Source organism: Panthera onca, chromosome A1, assembly GCF_046562875.1.
Source record: "Panthera onca isolate mPanOnc1 chromosome A1, mPanOnc1 haplotype 2, whole genome shotgun sequence".
NCBI classification, from domain to species: Eukaryota; Metazoa; Chordata; class Mammalia; order Carnivora; family Felidae; genus Panthera; species Panthera onca.
Window position 1 is genome coordinate 150,029,769 of NC_138339.1, and position 21,798 is coordinate 150,051,566.

The 21,798-nt window shown below is 40.4% G+C and overlaps 1 protein-coding gene across 1 annotated transcript in view; it reads right to left on the bottom strand.

Moving 5' to 3' along the window:
• Window positions 1-4,465: 4,465 nt before the first annotated feature.
• Window positions 4,466-21,798, bottom strand: part of BTNL9 (butyrophilin like 9) — a 29,455-nt gene continuing 12,122 nt past the window's right edge. Inside the window, exons 5-11 of the mRNA XM_060636488.2 lie at window positions 20,086-20,214; window positions 19,870-19,902; window positions 19,545-19,565; window positions 10,282-10,302; window positions 9,992-10,018; window positions 7,575-7,601; window positions 4,466-6,716 (exon numbers count right to left, since the gene is read on the bottom strand). Of these exons, the coding sequence (XP_060492471.2) occupies window positions 6,091-6,716; window positions 7,575-7,601; window positions 9,992-10,018; window positions 10,282-10,302; window positions 19,545-19,565; window positions 19,870-19,902; window positions 20,086-20,214 (884 nt within the window). The 3' untranslated portion in view covers window positions 4,466-6,090. The remainder of the gene's footprint in view (window positions 6,717-7,574; window positions 7,602-9,991; window positions 10,019-10,281; window positions 10,303-19,544; window positions 19,566-19,869; window positions 19,903-20,085; window positions 20,215-21,798) is intronic.

Consider the following 21,798-nt stretch of genomic DNA (forward strand, 5'->3'; position numbering starts at 1 on the left):
CCAAGCAGATGGTTTTGACTCACAATTATATATTTTAAAAATATTTTCTTGTAGGGGCACCTGGGTGGCTCAGTCAGTTAAGCGTCTGACTTCAGCTCAGGTCATGATCTCACAGTTTGTGAGTTCGAGCCCCGTGTCAGCCTCTGTGCTGACAGCTCAGAGCCTGAAGGCTGCTTTGGGTTCTGTCTCCTTCTCTCTCTGCCCCTCCCCACTTGTGCTCTCTCTGTCTCTCAAAAATAAATAAATGAAAAAAATTTTAAAAATGTTTTCTTGAAATTGTTTCCATTTGCATGAAGCAGATGGAAAAAAGCATTGGCTTACTTTTTAAATTATAAAAGCAATAACACACACCCCCTGTAAAATTTATGGTGCAACAGTACCCATAGCATATACAGACCATTTTTATCTGTTCTCCTAGTAGCAAGTATGTGGTATTCCACCCTGGTTTTCACTGCTGCAGTGAACATCCTCTTATATATTTAGGTGCTGGTATGAATATTTATGTAGATCAGATTCTTGAAATGGAACTTTTCAGTCAGAGGATGCTCACATTTAGAAATTGGTAAACATTAGCAAAATTGACCTCAAAACTTTCCAATTTATAAACCCACCAAAATGTGTTGAAGTGCTCAATCCATGGGAATATGTGTTTCCCCTGTAAGATTCCCACGGTGCCAATAATAACTTTATTCCCATCCTCTGTTAAGGTTAAGGCCCTCTCTCAGCTCTGCCCGCACTTGTGAGTTAGCCAGGCCTGGGCTGTCTCAAGCAAGGGAAGCCTCACTTCACAGTTGTATTTTTACACAGCATTGGGATACACACAGAAGTTCTGTGTTCACTATTTCCCAGTTTTGAGGAATAGCTACATGAAAAATGTAAACAGTGGACAGAACTGAATATATCATGTCCTATTTTTAGAAACTTTCAAGAGGGTCATGGTGTTTGACTGGAAGGAGACTTGGGTTTCTACTCTGAATATTCCAGCCTCTCAGGTGGCCTCCAACATGGGCTCTATGGTTCACAAAACATGTAGCTGACTGTCTAAGATCCCTTTCAACTTTAAAGCTAGGCTTCCCCATTACTGAAAATGCACTGGTAGAGCTATCAGTTATTTAAAAATAATTTAACTTGCCTTTTGTATCAGCTGTTTGTTTTTATTATTTAATGCATAAAAACAATATTAAAGGAATTGGATAATCATTGTATACAGTCAAGGAACATACTTCTAATGTTATCATACAACATTTGTGAGTAGGACACCAAAATATTTGCACACTAATACAAATGATTATACATAACCAATTTTTTCTGAATATCATACGTAGTATGTTAATAAGGCTATAACTTTTAGAAAGTTTTTACTTTAATTCTGGTTAGTTAACATACAGTGTTATATTAGTTTCAAGTGTACAATATAGTGATTCAACAATTCCATACATCACCCAGTGTTTATCATGACAAAAGCACTCCCTAATTCCCATCACCTAGTTAATCTATGTCCTGACTGACCTCCCCTCTGGTAACCATCAGTTTGTTCTCTACAGTTAAGAGTCTATTTCTCTTTTTTAATTATGTTTATTTAATTTTTTGGAGGGGAAGGGGCATAAAGAGAGAGGTGGGCAGAGGATCCAGAGTGGGGTCTGTGCTGACAGCAGAAAGCCAGATGCAGGGCTCAAACTCATGAGCCCTGAGATCATGACCTGAGCCAAAGCCAGACACTTCTTAATCAGCTGAACTACCAGGCACCCCAGGAGTCTATTTCTTGATTTGCTTCTCTCTCTCTCTGTTTTTCCCTGTTTCCCCATTATTTCTCTTAGCATTTTTTTAAGTTTTTATTTTATTTTTATTTTTAAGTCTTTATTTAAATCCAGTTAGGTAACATACAGTGTAACATTAGTTTCAGGTGTACAACTTAGTAATTCAAAACTTACCTACAACACCCTGTACTCATCACAAGTGCCCTCTTTAATCCTTACAATTTATTTTACCCATCCCCCCACCTCCCCTCTGGTAACCATCAGTTTGTTTTCTATAATTAAGAGTCCGTTTCTTGGTTTGTCTCTCAATCTCTTTTTTACCATTGCTCCTTTGGTTTCTTAAATTCCACATATGAGTGAAATCATATGGTATTTGTCTTTCTCTGACTTATTTCACTTAGCATAATACTCTCTAGCACATCCATGTCATTGCAAATGGCCAGATTTCATCCTTTTTTATGGATGATTAATGTTCCATTATCTATATATCATCTATCTATTTGTCTATCATCTATCTATCTATCTATCTATCTATCATCATCATCTCTCTCTCTCTTCCTTATCCATTCATCACTCAATGGGCCCCGGGCTGCTTCCATATCTTATTGTAATAACGCTGCTATAAACATCAGGGTGCATGTATCCCTTTGAATTAGTGTTCTTGTAATCTTTGGATAAATACCCAGTAGTGTGATTTCTGGATCATAAGGTAGTTCTATTTTTAATTTTTTGAGGACCCTCCATACTGTTTTCCAGAGTAGCGGCACCAGTTTGCATTCCGACCAACAGTGCAAAAGCATTCCCACATTGTCGCTGACACCTGTTGTTTCTTGCATTGATTTTAGCCATTCTGACAGGTGTGAGGTGATATCTCACTGCAGTTTTGATTTGCATTTCCCTGATGATGAGTGATGTTGAACATCTTGTCATGCTTCTTGCTAGTCATCTGGATGTCTTCTTTGGAAAAGTGTCTATTCATGTCTTCTGAACAAGGCTATAATTTTATAATAACAGGTAGCCAAGCATTTTCATAAACTCAAAAATGAACTTATTTGATTTTTTAGAGAAACAGTCACATAGATGACCAAATGCTCTATGTAGAATCACAGAAAATCAGTGGTATGCTGGAGCTGGTGGCTTGAGAGCCAGTTGTGGGCATTTCTTCCCAAATCCATCACTGATGTCGCATCAATGGCTTGAAATCAGCCATAGTAGTATTTACACCATGGAAATGAACAAGTGTTACAGTTTCTTCTTCCCAGAAAGCCAGTTATTTAGCACTTATATGATACCACTGCATTCATTTATCATTCTCTCTATATAATACTCTATTGCATTAGCCATCCTCTGTCTTTAGTTTCCTTCTATCTGAAATAATTCTTTAGTCTTGCCTTGTTTTTAATGACCTTGACAGTTTTTAAGAGTATCAGCCAGCTTGTCTATTTCTTCATGGTTTATGAATTTTGGGGGCAGGAATACCTCAAAAGTGATGCTGTTGTTCTCTCTTCACTGCTTTGCATCAGGAAACACATGGTATAAATTTATGTCATATCTGGTGATGTTAACTCTTGTCACTCTGTTATTGTGATGTCTGCCAGTCTCCTCCTCTGTAAAATCGGCAAGTGTATTGTGCTTCTAAATTAATAAGTAATTACTATTTTGTGGGAAATACTTTGAAACTTCTGTTGTAGAGTTGAATTTTCTCTTCTCCCCTATTTGGGTATTCATTTATTTATGTATATCAGTGTAGATATACATATGCTTGGATTCCTATTTTTACTTATTTGTAAGTTCCATTAATTACTGTGATCAAATTTGGCTAGTAGAGTTCCTTTAAGCTGACTTTTATGTCAAATTGACATCTCCCCTTCATTCTTTTTTTTTTTAACAGAAGCTCTGTGAGAGATTCTTTCTACATCTGTTAATTCTCAATTGCCTTCAGCTCAAAATAATTTTCATTCCAAAGTGGCAGATATTGGGGTGGCATATTATAATCCCCTTCAGTGTTGTTCAAAATTTTGTTTTTTGGGCTGAAGGGTAGCCAAATATGCCACCCCAAAATATGCCCCTTTGGCATGCAGATCATTCTGAGCTGATTTTTTTTCTTTCTCAGTAAACTTTATTTTTTTAATATGAAATTTATTGTCAAATTGGTTTCCATACAACACCCCAATTTGGCAATAAATCCTCTTCATTCTTTGAGTACTTCTTTACTTTCTAGTACAAGATCTTTTATTTATTTATTTATTTATTTATTTATATTTTTAATGTCTATTTATTTTTGAGAGAGAGACAGAGAGTGAGCAGGGGAAGGACAGAGAGAGAGAAGGAGACACGGAATCCTTAGCAGGCTCCAGGCTCTGAGCTGTCAGCACAGAGCCTGACTTGGGGCTCGAATTCAAGAACCACGAGATCATGACCTAAGCCGAAGTCAGATGTTCAACTGACTGAGCCACCCAGGCACCCCCTAATACAAGATCTTTTAGACCCATCTGGTATATTTTTTTGACACCAAGCTGTTAATTCTGACACTATTTACCTAGAGATAGTGTCATATTCCAAAAGTTAAGGACTCAGTCCTATAAGACTGCCCCTCATTTCACACACCCTTGCAAGTCCAGGTTGTTACCTGTGCTTCTGACAGCTATAAATTGGAGGTTCCCACAACCTTCAGAGGTTTAGTAATTTGCTAGAGCACCTCACAGAGCTCAGGAAAACAGTTTATTTACTAGATTACTGGTTTATTATAACCCAGGAACAGCCAAATGGAAGAGATGCAAAAAGCAAGGAATGGGGTAAAGTGTGAGGCTTCCATGCTTTCTGGGTGCACCACTCTCTCTCCCTCTTCAAGAGTTCACCAACCTGGAAGCTCTTTGAACCTGGTCCTTTTGAGTTTTATGTAGGTTTCATTACATATATTCTGTTGATTAAGTCATTGGCAATACTGGTGATTGCACTTAATCTCCAGCCTCTCCTCACTGAGTTTGGAGGTGGAGGTTGGGAGATGGGTCTAAGTTTTAACCTTTTAATCACATACTTGGTTCCTCTGATAACCAGCCCCATCCTTAGGGGGCTTTCCAAAAGACATATCATTAACATAAATAAGGTATGGTTGAAAGGTGCTTGTTATGAATACCAAAAGCCACCCTAATAGCTCTTACCATTTAGGAAATTCTAAGGGTTTCAAGAGCTCTGTGTGAGAGTCTAGGTGGAAGAGCAGATATATACTTATTAATCATAATATCACACCTATTTTGTGTTTTCCCTGCCTCAGCCCTGGAGTCCACCATTTCTCAAAGGAACCTTCATTCCTTTTGTGGAAAACAGTACTAAAAGCTAAATTCTGGGTTCTAGGTATGTTATTGTTTCTAAGCTGTCAAAACTGACAGAGCTAGGAACCATATGCATGCAGACACACATCTATCTACTTACCTACATACCTACCTACCTATACCTATCACATGTGTGTGTGCTCCACATATCTGTACATATAAAAAAAAACGTGAGTTCATAGAGTTACCTTTCATTTTCTTCTTTCCTTTTTCTGCATTTTTGTATTTATTTTCTGACTGAGAAACCTCTCGGCACACTTAGGGAATTTTCTTATTTGCTCAATTCCTTGTTGATCAATTCTTGTCATTATTCATTATAATGTTCAAGCTGTCTCATAACTGGCTAGTGGAGCCTCTTCATCCTAGTTCCTATGTCCCCATCAGTTTCTGAGCACATTTGAATACACAATGTTCCAGATTCACCTGTACTTTCTCTGCTCCAACCCTGGAATCAGCCATTTCTCCAAGTTCATTTCAGTGAGAAATGCCATTTAACACTGGGATCTAAGCCTTAAGTGAACTCATTGCTTATGAAGTGTCATTGCTTCTAGACATTTTAGAACTAGAAAACATACACAAAAAGTATAAAAAATATACAAGCTAACAGATTCTTCTTATCCAGTCCAGTAAGATTTCCCTCCATCTTTCCTCCATTCCAGTTTCTTTCTGGTCTTCCACAGTGCATACTGTGGCTAATGACAGCATGAATTTATTATTATTCATTTGCTTTTTCTTACCATCCACACAAACAAGCTTTGGAATTGCCTTTTTTTCTTAAAGAAAATCGTGTGTGTGTGTGTGTGTGTGTGTGTGTGTGTATTTATATGTATATATGTGTATACACACACATATAAACAAAGGTTCCTCTTTTTGTTCCCTTTCTGCTGTGCTGAGTCTTTAGCCTTTGCTGACATTTTTGTGATGCTTCCTCCGTAAAAGGGGGAGAGCAAAAAGTATCCAGGAAGCCGCCAAAGACCCAGACCCGCAGGCAAAAGAGTGCCTCACTCTAGGCCCAGGGTGGGATTTGTGGGCTCATAGGGCTGTAACCAGGTGTCACGGTCATCCTCTTCCAGGTCTTGTGTCCCCCTAATAGGCAATGGACAGATGGTTAGGGGATCCGGGTGTTCACCACCGTCGTGAGCTCTGGGCCTGAAATACGCACAGAGCGTGCCTGAGAAGGTGTCGGTAAAGGTGAAGATGTGGGAGCCGTCGGACACGTTGAAGAAGGACAGTTTTCCTGCCTCCCAGTCCAGGAAGATGCCCACACGCCGGGGCGGCACGCGCAGGGTGAGCGCGATGCGGTGTGGGTCCAGGACGAAGTACTCACAGTGGTTCCACAGCCCCATCACCCAGTAACCGCTGGCCGGGCTTAGGCGCACTGGCCCCAAGCGGGGAACTGCAGCCAGACACACACCCAGGAACCAGCGGCTGCGCCGTCCCACATACACTTCCCAGTAGTGTCGGCCAGTTGAGAAGCGCTCACAGCTCAGCACGCATGTCTGCTCAGAGAACCGCTGCTGGTCCCCCGCCACAGAGCCGGACACTGCTGCGCAAGAGGACACGCTCTTGCCATCCCCGGAGACCTCCAGGCTGCGGTGCGCCGAGGCCGGATCAAGGGTTACATGCACTGTGCAGAGGCACGGGTTTAAGGTTTGTGGAGGACAGTTCTGGGCCCTGCCTGTCCCCTTCCCTGACAAGTAAACCGTAGTGCTCCTGGTGGTCATTCCCACCCTAAAACCACCCCTGTTTACTGAAGCAGCTTGCAAGTCACTCCTGAGCACCTGAAAGCCGCAGGAGGAATCATATTTCTTTCCTGAAGCTTCCTGAATGCCATACTAGGTGCCACGGAGAGCAGAGATAGAAAACAAGATAGATTCGTGGAGATGGAGGCAGGCTCACTTCTCCCAACTCCTGGTCAAGGTGAAGAGGCTCCTGGCTGGTCCAATTCCTGGATGCCACCACTCTGTGTGACCTTGAGATCATCATGTGAACTCTGAGCCTCAGTTTTATAGCAATGTTAGGATTTTAAAATGGAAAGGGACCTCTGAGATCATCTGGTCCAGTGCCCTGCACTTCAACACCTCACCCCTCAAAGCACACCCATTTGATAGATGAGAACCTTAAGGATCTCTTCTTTCAGATAAGAGGTTCCTACAAACAGGCCCTAGCAGCCTTCCTGCCAGATGAAAACAAATCTGGTAAAACACAGAAAATGATGTGCTTTTAAAGAAGATATGCGCATGTATGAGTATAATGTGCATGCACAAAAATGTGCATGTGTGAGTATAATCAGATGTGCACATGCAGTCATGTGTCATGTCGTATGTGTGCAAAGGTAGGATTATGCTGTATGTGTGTGTGTGCATGCAGGCTCCATACTTGGCTCTTGGACAGACCCTTCCTCTAATCTCAGATCTCTCCACCTCCCTTGTGTTTAAAATCCAGCCAACCCAATCACAAGTTACAGTCCCTTGACTTCAGTTACCTGCATATTGTTGAGCTGCTCTCCACTCTGAAACCAAGCAGAAAGGAAAACAGGTTTAGAGATCTGAGCCAGTAACTCTAGAACGTTGAGGGAGACTCAAGATGCATGAGAAATGACACAAACCCAATGATCTCCTTCCTACTGTGACAGGTAGAGTCCAGACTGGTCTGGGTTCACCATGGCATTTCTCTGGGAATTTAGAATTGGGTAGGTGGGTGGTGTCAGTGCTGGGTTATACCAAATCCGTATGCAGTCTAACCTTGTGCTGAGAAAGGCAGGAGAACAAAGGATGTAGGCAAAGAGAACCAATACAGGTGGCTGAGATGCCCTGAAAGTTGCACATGAAGTTTCAATCTGACCAGCAGGCTCAGCCCAAGGGGGCCTGGTTGAACATGGCTCCTGTCCTAACATGTCCTTGAGACATTCTGTCTTGCATCCTTTCTTAATATGAACAATTCTGAGTTGATTTCTGTTTTGTTTTATCTTATTTTGCTTTACAACAGAGAAATCAAATCACAAAATAGCAAAAGTAATAGAAGTTTTCAGAGATTCATAAATTTATAGCAGGGCCTTTCAAACCTGTTTTTACATCAGAATAACTAGTAGAACTTTATTTTTTTTTAAGTTTATTTATTTTGAGAGAGCAAGCTAATGGGGGAGGAGCAGAGAGAGAGGGAGAGAGAGAATCCCAAGAAGGCTCAACACTGTCAGTGCAGAGCCTCATGTGGGGCTCGAACTCCCATGATGTGGGACATCATGACCTGAGCCAAAGTCAGACGTTTGACTGGGCCACTTAGGCACTTTGGATTTTTTAAAAGGATTTTGTAAATTTAACCTAAAATTTAAAATGGACCTAAAAATGTCCGTTCACTTTTAAAAATGTCCATTCACTCCCAGAAAAGGAGAATAACTTGTACTTTTGGGTACAAAAGCCATAGCAGTGAAAACAATGAAGTAATAGGTGGTCAAAATATAGTCCTATCTACACATGGGAACCAAATATTAACTAAGAGCAATACCCACATCAATGGGGAAATCACAGATGATGTAGTAGATGGCAACCTTCAGATGGATTAAAGACATACACATAACACATATAAAGTGAACAGAAGAAAGCGAAAGAGAGTATCTTTGTGACCTAAGTGTGAGGAAGTTTTCCTTCAGTAGAATTTCAAAAACACCTGACATAAGGTAAAAATTTGATGAAGATATATCTGCATAAGAATATTAATCCCTCACTGGTATTAAACATTGTAAATTCCTTCTTTAATCTGTCACCTGCTATCAGCTATGTCCATGGTTTCCTACTGAAAAGAAATCATTAATTTTGATAAAATCTAATTCATCAAATTTTTATCTTATGACTTGAGTTTTTTAAACTTTGTTGGTGATATGAGTATGTATGTACACATGTCTCCTTGAATCAATAAAAGAAAGATAGTAACCTCATACTAAAAATAGCCAAAGGACATGAACTGGCAATATTAAAAAAAGGAAGCCCCGAAAGTCATCTAGCATATTAAGAGATGCCCAAACTTCTTAGTGTCCAGAGGAGGACACACTGAAAGAACAATGAGCAATCACTCATCTCCATTGACAAGCTAACTTAGAAAGCTGGCTCATATGGGATGTAGCATGTGGAACCTCCAGGCACTGCCAAGGCAGGATGATGATACTGCCTTTGGGGGATCCCTCTATCCCACTTAGTGACATATCCCCTCCCCCATGGACCAGCAATTCCCTTCCTGGGTACACATCCCAGAGAAATATCCACATAAAGCCAGAAGGCAACACATTTGAAGCTATTCAGTCAGCAATCTGTGCGGTGGTATGGAGTTAGAGGCAGGCTGGATGTCTGTTCCAAGAAGGTGGCTGGCTAAAATGGAGTACTCCACAGCAAGGAGACACAGACCAGATGTGGTGGCAGGGACGGGTATTAAAACACAGTGATGAGTGAAAAAAGCAAGGAACAGCACAAGACTGTAAATATCATTTACAGAAACTAAAATGCTTGTGCACAAAGAAGAAATTCGCCTTTTGCAAGAATACACACAAAATAAAGCTACACATTAGACTGCTTTATGTAGGGAATGGAAGAAGGTATAGGGGAAAATATTTACATATAGGTCAACATGCCCATTCTAGACCCACAAGTCACAGTCTTTGAGGGTCGGTACCAGGATCTAGATGATTCTGATGTGCAACCATAATTTTCACCAATGGCTTACAATATGCTTACACCTCAGGACGATATGAAAGAGCAAAACTAGAATATAACTTCTATTAAGTGACATACATTAATGCATGCCATGTGCCTGTGGAATAAACCAGAATGAAGCGTGGTTGGTTAGTCAGAGTGAGTGACTGGGATGTTGAGATGTAAAGTGGACAGTGCGAGGGAGACAGATTTCACTCACCAGCCTGGCCTTCAGCCCTTCTCCAGTCTGAAGCAGTCATGGAAAAATGGAATCAGAACATCAGGTCAGTGCTGCTTCCCTGCTCACACACTGCATTTTGCACCCACCCCTGCCCTTCTCCCCTTTCTCCTGACACCCACATTGCTATCAGCATTTTCTCCCGCCACCCACATTGCTATCAGCATTCCATACTGGGCATCATAGTTGGTTGGGATATGAAAAGAACATACATGGAAAATCAGATGCTAAAAGATAGACAAGAAGAAATAATCCCAAAAGGGGTCACTTACCAAGCTCTTTCTGAAGCTTCCCTGTAAGCAAAACACACAGAGAAAACATCAGTCTTTGGGTAAGGGGAACTACCTTCCCAAGGTAGTTAGGCCACTGGGAAGAGGTTTCTTAGTCTTAAACCACTGCTCACCACATCTCATCTTAGTCTCTGTACCACCAATCTACGGGATTCTTATGCTTCATCCTATTCTTTGCTTTAAGGCAAAAATCTGCACAAGGCTGGAAAAGAAAAACAGGTCCTGATACTAAGGGGCTTCTTTCCAGGGCTCATGTCTGGTTTGAGGGACTACTGCTCTTTTGCCCTGAAATCAGAAACTTTTCCTAGGGAGGAGGTCCTTCATAAGTCCAGGCATTGAACACAGCCTGTGTAAGCCTCAGGGTCACTTACTAGGTACACTATTTAAAAGACTGGGAAGACATCACACTCAATTATTTCCCCTGGCCAGATATTAAGACCTTGATATTTTACCACTACAAATGCATTCCTTTGACTTCTCCACCTTATGTCTCATTTTAAAAGTAAATCATTCTAGCAAGAAGCTTGGGAAGATGGCAGAGGTGGAGGACCCTGAGTTCACCCCATCCCATATTTTCAACTAGACATCATCTACATCCAAGTTAATAAACTGGACAGCAATCTGAAGACTAGCAGAACAAACTCCACAACTAAACACAGAGATGAAGCTGCATCTGAAAGGTTAGGAAGGTCAGAAAGGTAAGGGAGGCTGTCTGTAGGAGAGAAGGAGCTGCACACATGGAAAGAGCAGAGAAATGGGCCCTTACACCAGGGTGTTCACACATGGAAGAGTGAACCATATTTTAAATATTTTATTTATTTTTAATTTTTAAAATATTTTATTTTAAATTAAAATATTTTAAATATTTTAAAACCATAATATTTGGTTTTAAAAACCAGAGTGACTGAATTCTTTGAGTCTGTAAAACCAGTGGGACTTGGAGTCTGGAGTTTTAAAAGTCAGCTGACTCAGTTCTGGGCAAGTCCAAGGGTGACTGATAGTTGGGTCACTGCCCTTAAGGAGACAGCAGCCCACACAGAGAGGCAACATAAAAATCACAGTTTACACAACACTGGAGACAAGCAGGAGACAGAGCTGTTCATACTGATTTCAGAGCATGTTAGGGGACTTCAAAAATGAGAGAGCTGGAAGATGCCATTTTCCTTCCCCAAACCCCAGCATAAACACAGAGCCACCTATGGGAGACAGGGCTGCACACTTTCTATAAAACCCACTAGCAGTATGCCATGTCCACAAGTTCTCCTGGGGACTAGCACACACCAACCAACTTACTAGCTTTGATCCTGGGCTCAGGGAAAATTTTGTTAAGCCATGTCACCTCCAGTCATACATCCCCAACCACTGTTGAGCACAAGTACCAGCCATGCCCAGCCATCCTTACTCTCTTGCCCAGGCTTTTGCCCCTAGAAACCCCATAACATAGCCACCAGCCCCTGGAGTGTTTCAGGGCATCTGGCATAGGATTAGTGATCCAGCACAAACTTTGCTAGCATTGTCACCCGGCTCCCAAGTTCCCCAGCAGTCATGCCCCCTTAGAGTTGACCTGCCTGGGTCCTACTAACATCACAGAGAGCAACAACAGCCCACAACAGGCAGCTAATTAGAGAAGACAACTACACTGAAAGGAAAAGTGACTCAAGACACAACAGCAGGACATAAACAACACATATTGGATATTCTCATGAACTGCCAGGTGTGGTGAAGAGGGGACAATGTACTGCAGGACACTCCAGGACCCCTTCTTCATAAAGTCACTACTTCCAAATTCAGAAGACACAGTTGAATTTCTTGAATAGAAGGAGAGATAAAGAATCTCCCAGACACACAAAAACTAAAGGACTTATGACCACTAAACAAGTTCTGCAAGAAATATTAAAAATGAATCTTTGAAGATGTGGTATATATAAAATGGAATATTACTCAGGCATAAAAAGTGTGAAATCATTTGCAATGACATGGATGGAGGTGGAGGGTATACCATATGATTTCACTCCTGTGTGGAATTTAAGAAACATAACAAAGAAGGAAAGGGAAAAAAATAAGAGAGATAAAGGCAAACCAAGAAACAGATGTTAATTATAGAGAATAAACTGACGGCTACCAAGGGGAAATGGATGGAGGAGGGGTTAAATAGGTGATGGGGAATAGGGGATGTACTTAATATGATGACCACCAGGTGTTGTATGGAAGTGTTGAATCTGTTGAATCACTATATTCTTCAGCTGAAACTAATATTACAACATATGTTTACTAACTGAACCTAAACAAACACAAAAACAAAAAGACATAAGATGACAGAATGGTTAAAAAGGAAGACCCATCTGGGGGCATCTAGGTGGCTGAGTCGATTAAGCATCTGACTTCAGCTCAGGTCATGATCTCATGGTTCATGGGTTCAAGGCCCATGTTGGGCTCTGTGCTGACATCTCAGCATCCATGTTCATTAGGGAATTTGGTCTGTAGTTCTCCTTTTTAGTGGGGTCTTTGGTTTTGCAATTAAGTTAATGCTGGCTTCATACAATGAGTTTGCAACTTTTCCTTTTATTTCTATTTTGCTATTTATGCTTTGCTGTGCAGAAGCTTTTTATTTTGATGAGTTCCCAGTAGTTCATTTTTGCTTTTGTTTCCCTTGCCTCCATAGACGTGCTGAGTAAGAAGTTGCTGCGGCCAAGATCAAAGAGGTTTTTGCCTGTTTTCTCCTCAAGGATTTTGATGGCTTCCTGTCTTGCATTTAGGTCTTTCATCCATTTTGAGTTTATTTTTGTAATACACATTCTTTTCAAGTCCGCACAGGATATTCTCCAGAATAGATCACATATTAGCCCACAACACAACCCTCAACAAATTCAAGATTGAAATCATACCGTGCAACTTTTATGACCATAATGCTATGAAACTAGAAAACAACCACAAGAAAAAAATATGGAAAGACTGCAAATACATGGAGGTTAAACAGCATGATACTAAACAATGAATTTCTGGTCAACCAGAAATCAAAGAAGAAATTTAAAAAGTACATGGAAACAGATGAAAATGAAACCACAATGGGCCAAAACTTCTTGGATACTGCAAAACTGGTTCTAAGAGGGAAGTTGAGAGCAATACAGACCTACCTCATGAAGCAAGAAAAAGCTCAAACAGCCTAACCGTGCACCAAAGAGGTTAGAGAAAGAACAACAAACAAAACCTAAAACCAAAAGAAGGAAATAAATAATAAAGATTAGAAAATAATTAGGTGATATAGAAACTACAAAAACCATAGAACAGATTAATAAAACCAGAAGCTGGTTCTTTGAAAAAAAATCTGTAAAATTTATAGCTCTTTATCCAGACTTATCAAGAAAAAAATAGAAAGGACTCAAATAAATAAATCACAATTGAGAGAAGAGAAAGAACAACCAACACCACAGAAATACAGTCATAAGAGAATATAATGAAAAATTGGACAAACAACAAATTGGACAACGTAGAAGAAATGGATAAATTTCTAGAAATATATAAACTACCAAAACTGAAACTGAAGGAAATAGAAAATTTGAACAGACTAATAACCAGCAAAGAAATTGAATCAGTGATCAAAAAAAATCCCAACAAATAGAAGTCCAGAACCAGATGGCTTCACAGGAGAATTCTACCAAACATATAAAGAAGGGTTGATTTGGCCATACTTTTGTGTGTCCAATTCTGGGTTCTCTATTCCATTCCATTGGTCTATGTGTCTCTTTTTGTGCCAATACCATACCGTCTTGATGATTACAGCTTTGTAGTACAGGCTAAAATCCGGAATTGTGATGCTTCCAGCTTTGGTTTTCTTTTTCCACATTACTTTGGCTATTCAGGGTCTTTTGTGGTTCCATACAAATTTTAGGATTGCTTGTTCTAGCTCTGAGAAGAATTCTGGTGCTATTTTGATTGGGATTGCACTGAACATGTAGATTGCATTGGGTAGTATGGACATTTTAACAATATTTGTTTTTCCTGTTCATGAGCATGTAATGCTTTTCCTTTTCTTTGTGTCTTCTTCAATTTCTTTCATAAGTTTTCTATAGTTTCCAGGATACAGATCTTTTACATCTTTGGCTAGGTTTATTCCTAGGTATTTTATGGTTCTTGATGCATTTGTAAATGGAATTGGTTCCTTGATATCTCTTTCTTTTTTTAATGTTTATTTATTTTTGAGAAAGAGAGAGACAGAGAGCAAGCAGGGGAGGGACAGAGAGAGAGGGAGATACAGAATCTGAATCAGGCTCCAGACTCTGAGTCATCAGCACATGCCTGATGTGGGGATAGAGCCCACAAACCATGAGATCATGACCTGAACTGAAGTCAAATGCTTAATTGACTGGGCCACCCAGGTGCCCCCCCCCCTTGATATCTGTTTCTGTCACTCCATTATTGGTGTACAGAAATGCAACTGATTTCTGTACACTGATTTTACATCTTGAGACTTTGTTGAATTCATGTATCAGTTCTAGCAGTTTTTGGGTACAGTCTTTCAGGTTTTCCTGAAATGTAGAGTATCATGTAACCTGTGAAGAGTGAAAGTTTGTCTTTTTCTTTGCCAATTTGGATGCTTTTTATTTCATTTTGTTGCCTCATTGCTTAGTCTAAGACTTCCAACACTATGTTAAACAAAAGTTATGACAGTGGACATCCCTGTCATGTTCCTGATCTTAGGGGGAAAGCTCTCAGTTTTTCCCCATTGAGGATGATATTAGCTGTGGGCCTTTCATATATGGCTTTTATGATGTTAAGGTATGTTCCTTCTATCACAACTTTCTTGAAGGTTTTCATTAAGAAAGGATACTGTATTTTGTCAAATGCTTTTTCTGCATCTATTGATAAGATCATATGGTTCATATCCTTCTATTAATATGATGTATCACATTGATTGATTTGCAGATATTGAACCAGCCCTGCAGCCTAGTAATGAATCTCACCTGATCATGTGCTATCAACAACAGTCAAATTATGGAAAGAGCCCAAATGTCCATAAACTGATGAATGGATAATGAAGATATGGCATATACATACATACAATGGAGTACTACTTGGCAATAAAAAATAATGAAATCTTAACTTTTGCAACAACATGGATGGAACTGGAGGGTATTATGCTAAGTGAAATAAGTCAGTCAGAGAAAGACAGATATCATATGTTTTCACTCATATGTGGAATTTGAGAAACTTAACAGAAAACCATGGGGGAAGGGAAGGAAAAAAATAGCCACAAACTGAGACAGGGCCAAACCATAAGAGACTATTAAATATAGAGAATAAACTGAGGGTTGACGGAAGAGGGTAGGGTGGAGGGTAAAATGAGTGATAGGCATTGAGAAAGGCCCTTGTTGGGATGAGCACTGGGTGTTGTATGTAGGTGATGAATCATGGGAATCTATTTCTGAAGCCAAGAGCACACTGTATATTCCGTATGTTAGCTAACTTGACAATAAATTATATTTTTAAAAAAGTAAAAAAAAAAAAAGAAGAGTTAATACCTATTCTTTTCAAACTGTTCCAAAAAATATAAAAGAAAACTTCCAAATTCATTCCATGAGGGCAGTATTACCTTGATGCCAAAACCAGATAAAGACACCACGGAAAAAAAGAGAGAGAGACAGAGACAGACGGAGAACTACAGGCCAATATTTCTGATGAACATAGATGCAAAAATCCTCAACAAAATCCTAGCAAACCAAATCCAATAGTACTTTTAAAAAATCATTCACCATGATCAAGTGAGATTTATTCCTGGGCTGCAAGGGCGCCATATTCACAAAGCAATCAATGTGATACATCACATCAATAAGAAAAAAGATAAGAACCATATGAGCCTTTCAATAGATTCATAAAAAGCATTTGACAAAGTACAACATCCACGCATGACAAAAACCCTCAACAAAATAGGTTTAGAGATAACATGCTTCCACATAATAAAGGCCATCTATGAAAAATCCACAGCTAATATCATCCTTAATGGGGAAAAATTGAGAACTTTTCTTCTACGGTCAGGAACAAGACAGGGATGTCCACTCTCAGCACTGTTATTTAACATAATCCTGGAAGTCCTAGCCTCAGTAATCAGACAACAAAAAGAAATAAAAGGAATCTAAACTGGTAAGGAAGTAGTAAGACTTTACCATTTGCAGATGACATGGTACTCTATATAGAAAACCCAAAAGACTCCACGAAAAAACTGCTAGAACTGATAAAAGAATTCAGTAAAGTGTCACAGTGTAACAAATCAACACATAGAAACCTGTTGCACTTCTATACACCAAGAATGAAGCACCAGAAATAAATTAAGGAATCAGTTCCATTTATAATTGTGCCAACATCAATAAGATACTTAGAGGGGCATCTGGGTGGCTCAGTCAGTTGAGTGTCCGACTTCGGCTCAGGTCATGACCTCACAGTTTGTGGGTTCGAGCCCTACATCGGGCCCTGTGCTGACAGCCCAGAGCCTGGAGCCTGCTTCCGATTCTGTGTGTGTCTCTCTCTCTGCCCCTCCTCTGCTCATGCTCTGTCTCTCTCTCTCTCTCTCAAAAATAAATAAACATAAAAAAATTTTTAATAAGATACTTAGAAATAAACCTACCCAAAGAGATAAAAGAACTGTATTCTGAAAACTATAAAACACTGATGAAAGAAATTTAAGATGACACAAAGAAATGGATACACATTTCATACTCATGGATTGGAAGAACAAATATTGTTAAAATGTCTATACTACCCAAAGCAATCTGCACATTTGATGCAATCCATGTCAAAATATCAACAGCATTTTTCACAGATCTAGTACAAACAATACTAAATTTTGTGTGAAACCATGAAGAATAGCCAAAGATATCTTGAAAAGGAAAAGCAAAGCTAGGTGAATCACAATTCTGGACTTCATGTTATATTACGAAGCTGTAGTAATCAAAACAGTATGGTATTGGCACAAAAATAGACACACATAGATCAATAGAACAGAACAGAAAACTCATAAATGAACCTACAACTATATGGTCAGTTAATCTTCAACAAAGCAGGAAAGAATATCCAATGGGAAAAAAACAGTGTCTTCAACAAATGGTGTTGGGAAAACCAGACAGCAACATGCAAAAGAATGAAATGGACCACTTTCTTACACGATACACAAAAGTAAATTCAAAATGATTGAAACACTTAACTGTGAGACAGGAAACTATTAAATTCCTAGGAGAACACAGGTAGTAACATTTTTGACATTGGCCACGGCAATTTCTTTCTAGATACATCTCCCAAGGCAAGGAAAACAAAAGCAAAAATAAACTATTGGGACTTCAGCAAAATAAAAAACATCTTCACAATGAAGGAAACAATCAACAAAACTGATTGTTTCGTGAATCTGATAAATTACTCACACTTCCTTGCAAATTAGTATCCAAAATCTATAAAGAACTTATAAAACTCAACAACCCAAAACCAAATAAACATGAATAGACATTTTTTCCAAAGAAGACCAAGACATGGCCAAAAGACACATGAAAATATTCTCAATATCACTCATCATCAGGGAAATACAAATCAAAACCACAATGAGCTATCACACCTATCAGAATGGCTAAAATCAACAACTTAGGAAACAACAGGTGTTGGCAAGGATATGGAGAAAGCGGAACCCTCTTGCACTGTTGATGGGAATGCAAACTGGTGCAGCCACTCTGGAAAACAGTATGGAAATTTATCAGAAAGTTAATAGTATAGACCAATTATGATCCAGCAATTGCACTGCTAGGTAGTTATCCAAAGAATACAATGAATACAATGAATACAAAGAATACAATGCTCATTATTGCAGCATTATTTACTATAGCCATGGAAGCAGCCCAAATGTCCATCAATTGATGAATGGATAAAGAAGAAGTGGTGTGTGTGTGTGTGTGTGTGTGTGTGTGTGTGTGTGTAATGTAATATTATTTAGCCATAAAAAGAATGAAATCTTGCCATTTGCAAGACATGGATGAAGCTGCAGAGTATGATGCCAAGCAAAATAAGACAGAGAAAGAGAAATACTGTGTTATTTCACTCATATGTGGAATTTAAGAAACAAAACAAACAAGCAAAAGGTAAATGTAAGAGAGAAAGAGATAAAGACAAATCAAGAAATAGACTGGAACAAACAGAGGGGAGGTCGGTGGGGGTGGGTTAAATAGGTGATGGGGATTAAGGAGTGCACTTGTCCGTATGAGCATTGGGTGATGCATGGATGTGTTGAATCACTATATTGTACACCTGAATGAATATAACACTATGTTAACTAACTGGAATTAAAAACTTTTTAAAAAAGTAAATCCTCCTAGGGGCGCCTGGGTAGCTCAGTCAGTTGAGCATCTGACTTCAGCTCAACTCATTATCACCCAGTTTATGGGTTCAAGCCCCACATCGGGCTCTGTGCTGAACTCTTGCTCAGAGCCTGGAGCCTGCTTCAGATTCTGTGTCTCCTTCTCTCTCTGCCCCTCCCTTGCTCGTGCTCTCTGTCTCTCAAAAATAAATAAATGTAAAATTAAAAAATTAAAAAGTAAATCCTCCTAGGAAAGGCAACACTATACACTAATTTAGACCAGCGTGTTAATTACTTACTATAGTTGCCCTTCCACAGGACTAGGTGGACTACAACACAAGATTCTGGAACCTCATAATTTTGCCTGGAGTTTTATTGCAGCATGCAAGGTGGTTCCTGAGGTCTTCCCCCCACCCACCCACCCAATCCCCACACCTATTGTGGCTTTCTCCTCCATCTCCCTCTTCCTTTGGATTCACTCTACCCTCCTCTGTTCAGGCACACAGCCCATGGTGCTGAGTTCCTTGGGGAGAAAAGTGAATCTGATAAATTACCCACACTTCCCTGCAAATTAAACGTGCCTCCTTTCTCAGTATCATTTGCATTAAAAAGAGAAAGATATCCTAGGAAGATGAACGTTTAATGGTGGAATTGTAACCGAATCCTATAATTTACAGGAGAGGGGCTGGCAGGGTTTGTCTGGGGGCGGGTCTGAAGTCAGACATACTTCACTGCTGCACGCGAGTTATTTGGGGGTGGAGAGGTGGGCGGAGCAGAAGGATGGGTTTAGAATTAGATTGTTGCGGTCCATCACTCTCCACAGGGAGCCTAAACTACTGAACACCTTCCACCCCGCACGCATCGGGTTACCCCACTAGTCGGTAGCCTCACTGTGGGCGTGGTACCCAGAACTTACCCAGCTCTTCTGTGAGTCTCCCTAGAGAAAAAACGAAGAAAAGAGGAAAATCTCAATTGATGTACACTGAGGCTTCACTTCTCTAAAGTGCACAGACTCGGCCCCAGTGCGTTCTGAGGAACCAAGATGGGCTACACGCGAGGGAGGAGCGGGCTCCGTGGCAGGGGAAGTGGCAAAGCAAACCTCCGCCACCGCGTTTCTGTCTCACTTCCAAGCGCCCCGGGTCTTAAGTACTCGCCTTCCTGAACCAGCAAATTCCCCCTGTCCCCACCACCTTCAGCTAGTTAAGGGTGCGGGCAAAGAGCGCGCCTCTTTCCGTGCTTACCTTTGTCCTTCTCAGCCTGCTCCTTCAACTTTTCTGAAAAGAGGAAAGAAGGGGAGTGCACGTGACGGTACACACTCGCCTGCTGTTTCCAAGGCCCACCCCAGCCCCGCGTTTTCGCAAGACCGCACCTCTTCGGTGCCCTCTCAGCGGGCCTCCTCCTCCACCTTCCTTCCAGCAGAGCCTGAGCCTGGCGGGAGGCCCCACCCTGCCCCGTACCTTGGGACCTACGTTGCTTCTGAAAGAAGTACAGCGCCAGCGTCGAGAGAAAAGCCAGGAGGAATGGCAGTCCCACCAGAGACCCCAGGAAAGCTCTCTTCCAGGGTGAGGTTCCGGGTAAAAATGCATCTGGAAAACACCCCACAAGGAGTTGTTTCGCTTTAGGCACCACTAAACACTAAGTGAGAAGACTATTCTGGACCCAGCGTGCCGGAAATCCTTCCAAGTTGGCAGGCGTTAAACCTTCTGGGCAACACCATAGCAATCTGTGAAAACGGGCATCGACAGCGGCCACACCACGCTCTCCCCAGGTAGGACCCTGAGGAATAGTGGCCAGCTCGAACTTGCTTAGTGGAAAAGGGAAATTGAAGGATGTGGAAGGGAGGTAGTGATGGACCCCACCTACTCTCCCAGCTTAGCACTTCTGTGACCATGGCTCTGTCCTCCCTCTACTCTCCACAATTGTCTTATATCTGAAGAACTTGAAAATCCAAGGTGTTGGTATCCAAAGAACAGTGAATTATTGCTCTCTACTGCTAGGGTCAACTCCACAAGTCATTTCATTTTGCCAACTTCTTACAAACACTTGCTTTTACTTCTCATCACACCTTTGGAAGAAATGTTAGCAAAATTGCTTAAGGGTTGACTACCAGTTCCCCCTTGTCCTCCCCAGGCTCACTGAGGAGGCTCTGCCCTGAAGCAAGATGTGGCCCAGGCCCACTCAGACAGGGGCTAGATGGCAAAGAGATACATGAAAAATGGAAGGTAACTCTTTCAAAATTTTTGTGGCAATTTAATGGAATAATTTGGTGTCTGTTAAAGATAATTATTTTTCAAGTGATGATTTTAGTTCAGTGGTCTTTTTAAAAATACACTTTTCTTTTTTATTGTGGTAAAATGTATAACATAAAATTTACCATCTTAACCATTTTTGAGAGTACAATTCAGTGGCATTAAGTTACTTTCACATTATTGTGGATCATCATCATCATCCATCTCCACAACTCTTTTCAAATTCCCAAACTGAAATTCTACTCGTTAAATACTAACTCCCCATTTACCAGCCACCCCAACCCAGTCTCTGGCAACTCCTATTCTACCTTCCATCTCTAAATGAATTTGATGACTCTAGTCACCTCACTGTAAGTGAATCAAACAATATTTGTCCCTTGGTGTCTGGCTTATTTCACAGCATGGAGTTTCCTCAAGAGTTAAAAATAGAACTACCTTATGATCCAGCAACTCACAATTAGATATTTACCCAAGGATACAAAAACAGAATTCAAAGGGATTACATGCACCCGTATGTTTATTGCAGTATTATCAACAATAGCCAAGATATGGAAGCAGCCCAAGTGTCCATTGTCTGATGAATGGATAGAGAAAACATGTATACATATACAATGGAATATTACTCTGCCATAAAAAGGATGAAATCTTGCTATTTGCAAAGACATAGATGGAGCTAGAGACTATTACGCTAGGTGAAATAAATTAGTCAGAGAAAGAAAAATACCATATGATTTCACTCATGTGTGGAAATTAAAAAACAAAACAAAGGAACAAAGGGAAAAGAAGAGAGAAACAAACTCTTAACTATAGAGAACAAACTAATGGTTACCAGAGGGGAGGTTGGGTGAAGGATGGTTAAATAGGTGATGGGGATTAAGGAGCGCACTTGTCATGATAAGTACATCATCACTGGGTGATGTT